Here is a 7,013-nt window from a genome sequence, read left to right as displayed (position 1 = left end):
GGGCCCTGTGTTCCATCCAATAGCTGACTGTGAGCATCCACTTTCGTGTTTGCCAGGCACTGGCATGGTAACTGAATCCTACTCAACATACAAGCGTTGGGCAAGCCTTGCCTATCGGAAATGTCTTCACTGAGTCAGGTCCTAATAGGCAACTCCACATTTTCTAAAATACTCCAGTTCTTCTGTCTTTACAATTTGCTTCGCCTCAACCACATTGTCTTGCACTGTTGCTTACTTGCCTACTGCTTGGCAGTCTCTTCTCTTCATTCAGATGTGAATATCTGACACCATACATTATTTATTTTTGAGTCCCCATAGTGCCTGCCATTGTACCCTAGTAGATGCTACTGAATGAGAAAGACATGAATTAAAGTGAATATATATGTGTACATATATACATACATGTGTGTGTATGTGTGTGTGTGTGTGTGTGTGTGTGTGTGTGGTTTTAGTTTTAATTTGTTCTTATTTGTAGTAGGAAAAAATTGGAAGCAAAACAATGACTTTAATTCAGGAAACAGCATAGATATAATGATGAAAAATTTAAACATAGTAAAAGCAAAAATCAGAAAGGCTATGATGTACTTTCTATCAACTGTTGAGCTTATTTTTCTGCCTACCTGCTGAAGTTGTCTCTTTTTTCAGCTATCTTGAACATGTAACACAGCTGTAATTGTGTGAGAACAAAAACCCCTGCTAGGACAAATGGGAAATAATTTTAGATTATTTCTGCACACTGTTCTTCCACACCCCTACCACAGATAATGGAAAGTCAGCTCTGTTTGTTTACACATTTTCTCATTGTCTGAGCAATAATTCTCTTCATTGACACAGATGGGAGATGGACTTTCTTCTAATAAAGACTCACAAGAAAGAGTCACATTTCCTCCTTGCAATAAACCTATTTGGATCCTGAGTCCTTGTTTGTTTTTTTCTGATTTGATTTTGATGTTGCTTTGTCCTGTTGGCAGATATCAGCTTTTTGAGTAGAACTCTTGCTAAAATAGGGGGGTAAATCAGAAATGCAGTCACGTCTGGAACACAGTAAATTCACTTTCTTGTAGACCAGTATTCATCATTCAATCCTCGGTCTTCCTTCAGATTTCTAGAGCAATGGTTTGATTGGAGCTTTGGTTTTTATCCTAAGCCACCCACATCCTGCTTTCCTGGTTCTTCTGTTAGCACTGAATATATACACCTGTTGACTCCAGTCCCACTCTTCTGGTGTTCAACAGGGCCTGTTGTTGCTGGAGTGGTGGGCCTCACCATGCCCAGATATTGCTTGTTTGGGGACACTGTGAACACAGCTTCTCGAATGGAATCAACAGGGCTACGTGAGTATTTGTAGATGGCCAAGGTGAGGCCATCTTTCAACTGGGATAGTGATTCTTCAAGAGAGGAGAAAGAAAATTGGGTACTTGGTGCTTTAATGTTCTTTTAAGAAAAAGGAAAGATAATTCGAGACAATTAAGGTCTATCACACATTTCCCTGGCCTCTAATAGCAAACCAGTAGGGGGTGATGTTGGACTGAACATGTCCCTATCTTGTTCTAGAAATAAAGCCGTAGCTAAGTGCCACTGAAACAACCAGTCAATTTGATCAAAACAACTTCAAAAAGTCTTTTGGGGCAAAAGAAAGAATTGGCCAGCCCAGTAGGTGTGAGAGAGTCATGTAGAGAAGAGAACTAGGCAACAGACTGACATTTTCAGTTTTCAACTAGTTTGTAAAGGCACATGAGCCAGCTGCCTCCTAGCTGGCTGCTGCTGTTTGATGCTGGAGTCCAATTTTTGAACTAGTTAGATCTCCAGGAGTTCCTGGCTTTATCAAATAAGCCCCTAGAACTTAGCTAGCAATAATCCTACAGTCCAAAGAGCTTGGGATTCCAAAATAATTAATTCCAACCTGCCTGTATGTAAAATCCTTAGCTCCTATCAAAACTGGTCATGGTAGGAAGGGTTCCACTTCCTCTTCCTCCCATATTTGCAAACAAAACTGTACAAATTATTCTGCCACTTGTTTGTTATGGGCAAGATGCTTTATCAACCATTTCTTGACTACTTATTGTCTCTACTGAAGTCCAATCGGCATCACAATGTGCCTTTTTATTTATATCATGGCTCAGCAAAGCAAATTCTCCACACTATTATAGGAAAAACAGAGAAAACAGAGTTAAACCCTATGTACAATTTTCATGGACTTATTTTTAAGTGAATCAAAGAGATCATTAAAATCAGCAGCAGCTCTGCCCTTTGCCATGACTAAGGCAAGACAAGCTCCTTCCTCAGCTCCAACTTCAGTAACATACTGACACTAGTCCCTGATGGTATGTATGGTGTGGCCTGTAGCACAGCTGGTGGTGCCCTGTATGACCCTACTCTGCATCGTTCATGTACAGAAACAGGTGGGTTCAGTCTTAGCTGAGCTAGCTAGCCTGTGCATCCTTGACTATGGGGCAACACGGAACTTAGCAAATGTTTTCAGAATAAACTTTCTGGCATCTGGGAAAGTCTTTAAACCCCTCTCCCCAGATATGGCAAAGGCCATGGAAGTGGTCATCCAGGGACCACTGTGTGCATATGACTGTGCATACGACTTTACCTTGAAGTACAACCCAAGTTATAGAGTGAAAATAGTCATGGATCTGCAATGCAGATTTGGCACAGTGCTTAGGACTGATGTAAGCTTTGTAGAAGGCTGAAGTCATATTCTGATCTGTACTAGGGAACACTCCACACACTACACTTTGAAAATAAGAGAGCTGAGAGCAGAAATTGAATTCTGAGATTTAGGCAGCGTCTTGTCTAGTGGTAAGGCAGGAAGAGAAAATGAATGCACTGAATCACCCACAGTAAGTGCTTAGTAAGCCCAGGCTTTGCAATGACGCCATTGTGTGAGATACAAAGAAGCATGCTCGCGTGATCTCCGTGCGTTGGAAGCTGGTTAGTGTGCTTTTCTAAAGGCTTATTACTTTGAATTAAATATGGCAGTAAGCTCCGCCGCTAGTGAAGGTCTGATAAGAGGTAAACCTCTGACCTGTTGGATGTAACACTAGGTAGGGCATGTAACATACTCTTAATAAAAAAATCAATTTCCTCAGTAACTCCTTCATATCCAATTAAATAGACTGAGATTCCTGGATGGGAGTAATTACAAGTGATCCTCCTTATCACATCGATAGACACTGGTTGGAATCAACTTTTTTTTTTTTTAAGCTATGTGCCCCACCACATAGGCAGGATCAGCATACTTCAAGACTTCCTGAAGATCTGAGGCTAGTGGAACAACACATGGTGGAACCGATACAATTCTCAGGGATGTAGTTTTAAGGAACAGGACACCTGTTTCTGATCAGAGGCTTTGGATGAATGTGCATCAATGAAAAAGAGAAGCAATTGGTACTGAGCTGTTAAGGAAGGGCAAATCCTTATGAATATACAGGGTGAAGGTGTCCTGTTCTTTTTAGCTATGTCTTCCTATTCAAATTATAACCAGGTTCTGGATGGCCAGCTTCTGGGAGTACATATGAGAACAGATCTTGAACTTTTATGTAAGACTCAATCTCAGCATGTCAGGTCACACAGTGAGTTTCCAGGAAGCTCAAGGACCTTTTCTCAGAGAGCAAGTGGTTAATTTTTAGTAAAGAACTACAATTCAATCATAAATGAATTTTGAAAGCTCTAGTTACCCAAATGCAAGTCTCCTATCCCACGTTGGAATCCAAGTCTGGATAAAAAAATACTCATGTGTACTTCTGTCTGGAAACACTCACTGCTCATTAAAAAAAATAGTTAGCATGGTCTGGCGCTCACAAAATAATGATTGGTAGAAAGAAATTGGGCTATTCTTCGCTGATGTTTGACATGTGATAATTCTAAGAGATACCTATTTTTATGTAAAGTAGGATTTTATAGTTCTGGAGATTTCAGCCTTCATAACAACCCATGTAACAAGCTACTGAAGCCAAACTTCCCTCAGAGGGAGATACAGTGTAGCAGAAGGCACAGTGGACGTTGGTGCTTTCTGCCTCTCAAGCTTTGAGATAAATTAACACCTTACTATTTCATGATCTTTCATCTGAGATGCCATCTAAGAGGCTGCTGGATGCTACTGCTAATGCCTTCTTTGGGGCTGATGAGGTCATCACTCCTTCTTGTCCTCCTTTCATTCAACTAGGACTATAGCTCTTGCTACCCACCCCCAAACTTCTATGAGAGCTCTGAAGCAGGGACATTCATCACACTGTTCATGTCTCAGTGGTCTTACCAGTGAGAAAGGAGCCAAAGTAATGCTTCCCTCTTTTTTTACAGCATACCGAATTCATGTCAGTCTCAGCACGGTTACAATTCTTCAGACTCTGAGTGAAGGCTATGAAGTGGAGCTTCGTGGAAGGACAGAGCTCAAGGTAAAACACCATTTGTTTGAGGAGCCAAACTTATTGAACACACCTGCATCTTGAGAGGTCATGGTCTGTTGAAAAAGCTCACAGGGAGTCTGAGACTTGAAGCTACATCTTGGAGAAGAACTTGTGAAGTTTCATTTGAGTGAGCTTCCTTCCTTCCTTCCTTCCTTCCTTCCTTCCTTCCTTCCTTCCTTCCTTCCTTCCTTCCTTCTCCTCCTCCTCCTCCTTCATATTAACCCCAAATCTGATGTAGCAGACTTAAAAATCTTTCTGCTTTTCTTTATTTAAGAATGTAAGTTCTATTAAGTTCTATTGTTCTATCCAGAAGAACTGTCCAGAATTTGGTTTACTAATGAGTTATGCTATTATTTTGGTTGTCTAATTTCCATTTTATTTACTCTTTGGCATTGCTGAACACAGTTACAGTATTGGTAAATTTAGATCTTTCACTTAGCCCACTCATTGGGTTGCCTTTGCTGACTTTTTTAGTCACACCATTGGCCTACACACACACACACACACACACACACACACACACACACACACACGTCTTTCTCCAAGACCAAGGGTTCTCAAAAGGTGGAGGATTGGGACAGAGTCTGTTTCTATGAAAGACAAAAGTTTAGTAAGATCATTCCTCTCTGCAGAGGATATTATTTAACCTGGAATTTGGAACTAAGATAATTCAACCTCCCTTTTGGAATTTCCACAGGATTTTCTTCATCTCCTTCTAGCTTCATGGTCCTAGGTGTAAGAGACTCCAGGAGTCTGGTAATATAACATGCTCATTTTCAGCAAAGAGTCAAGACCCTGAAAGGCAAGGCCTTTTCACTGGATAAAATTGTTATTTGCTAGCAAAATTAGACCTGATCTCAAAAAAGCGAGGCTTGCTTCCATGACACCATTGTATATGAAGATAATTTTTAGTGATTATTCATGGGAAAAGGAAAGAGAGGCAGTTAGGGTGGTGCAGTTTGTTCCAGTCACTGGCATGCTTTCCCCTAATAGTGGTGATTGACATGTAAGTAGATTTTAGGAGTTAAAGATAGGAGGACTTAACTCTAGTCGAACACCTCTTTTTCTACCTCATGTTAGTTCAGCTCTTCCAATAGACTGTTAATATCTCCTGGCAGGTAGGATGATGCACTTACAGAGGGACAGAGGCTTTCATCACCTCTGCAGAGAACTCACACAACGACATGATGGGGTAGGGTTATTACATGGGCAGCAAATTAGATCGCTCAAGGCTTTTGTGATTCTACTGTACAGTCTGTCATTTCTCAGCAGTGAGGCACAAAGGCAGCTTGGTTTCCTGGAGCACTTTTCTCTGTATTGCTGGGTACAGAAATCTCACCTAAAAGCCCAAGAACTGAAGAGCTCTCAGTTTTGAAACTGAAAAAAAGAAAGAAGGAAGGAAGGAAAGAAAGAAAGAAAGAAACAAAGAAACAAAGAAAGAAAGAAAAACTGGCCACAGTTCCATGATTTTTTTTTATTGCTCTACAGACTCTAGACAGGAGCAGTTGCATCTTTAGGAGTTTCAAGTACACAAATGAGAAATGCGGCTTAGCTTCAAAAGAGACATTTGTGACCTGAAGTTTTCCCTATCTCAGGGAATGTTGGAAGATGGTTTATAGTAAGCGTGAGGAAGAACTAGTGCCTGGTTTATAGGGTGACAGGATCCTCACCAGGAAGACATAGTAAGTGTGAGATGTTGAGAGTGAAGAGGAAAAAGGAAGGTGTTTTTGAAAGAAAAGAAGAGGAGAAGACTCAAAGAGCAAGCATAGGAAAGCCCCCCCCCTTTTGCTTTCTGTTCATTCCACCTTCCCACAAGAGTCAGAAATTACACACTGTATAGCAGGAGTTGGGCAAAGGAGGTTTCTACTATACAGGAGACAGATAATGTATACACGGTCTGACTATATCATATAGCCAATCCGTATCAGAATGTTTTAACTCAATATTTCCACTCTTCATCCACTCTGTTGTTGCTTGCTACATGCAATGATGAGTCAGCTGTGATTTCAAAGTTAATGGTTAAAATCACATTTTCCTTCCAGCTTGAAATCTCTCCAGTAAAGCCTCTTTTCTTGAACTCCACCTTTGGAACCAGTAGCAATGTTCTTTCCTTACTTTATTTCCTCCACTGAAGCAATGATTTTTATTTTCTATATTGTTTTCCTTCGTGGAATACAGGCAGTAGCTTAGATTGGGCAAGAGAATAGAATATAATAATTACATGGGATACTAATAGCGATTGGGTGATTATAAAAAGAAAGACCAAAATGTGGGAGGCTACAGTCGTTGCCAGGGAGAGCACAGACTGCAGAAGCGACACAGTTTCTGGGACAGACACTGGTTCTGGCTCCAGACATCCGGGCACCATCCCCACCAGAGGAGAGGTGTCTGCCCAGGAGCACTCTCACTACCTGAGCTGGAAAGGGAGCCATCTTTGTTCCGGTTCACTCAGGCTGCAGTCTGCACTGGTGAGAGTGTGGACTACAGAAGTTACACAGCTTTGGGACAGACAGAAACAATCTAGCTTCTGGGACCGACCCTGTTTCAGGCTCCAGACATCTGGGCACCTTCCCCGTCAGAGGAAAGGTGGTCACCCAG

General features: G+C 41.3%; 1 protein-coding gene across 1 annotated transcript in view; it reads left to right on the top strand.

Annotated features, from left to right (window-relative positions):
- Positions 1 to 7,013, top strand: part of Gucy2f (guanylate cyclase 2F, retinal) — a 98,931-nt gene that overhangs the window by 79,234 nt on the left and 12,684 nt on the right. Inside the window, exons 16-17 of the mRNA XM_021188296.1 lie at positions 1,236 to 1,334; positions 4,309 to 4,403. Coding sequence (XP_021043955.1) covers positions 1,236 to 1,334; positions 4,309 to 4,403 — 194 coding nt within the window. The remainder of the gene's footprint in view (positions 1 to 1,235; positions 1,335 to 4,308; positions 4,404 to 7,013) is intronic.

Source organism: Mus pahari, chromosome X, assembly GCF_900095145.1.
Source record: "Mus pahari chromosome X, PAHARI_EIJ_v1.1, whole genome shotgun sequence".
Lineage (NCBI taxonomy): Eukaryota > Metazoa > Chordata > Mammalia > Rodentia > Muridae > Mus > Mus pahari.
The sequence above is the reverse complement of the archived record's forward strand: the minus strand, read 5'-3'. Positions and strand labels throughout refer to the sequence as shown.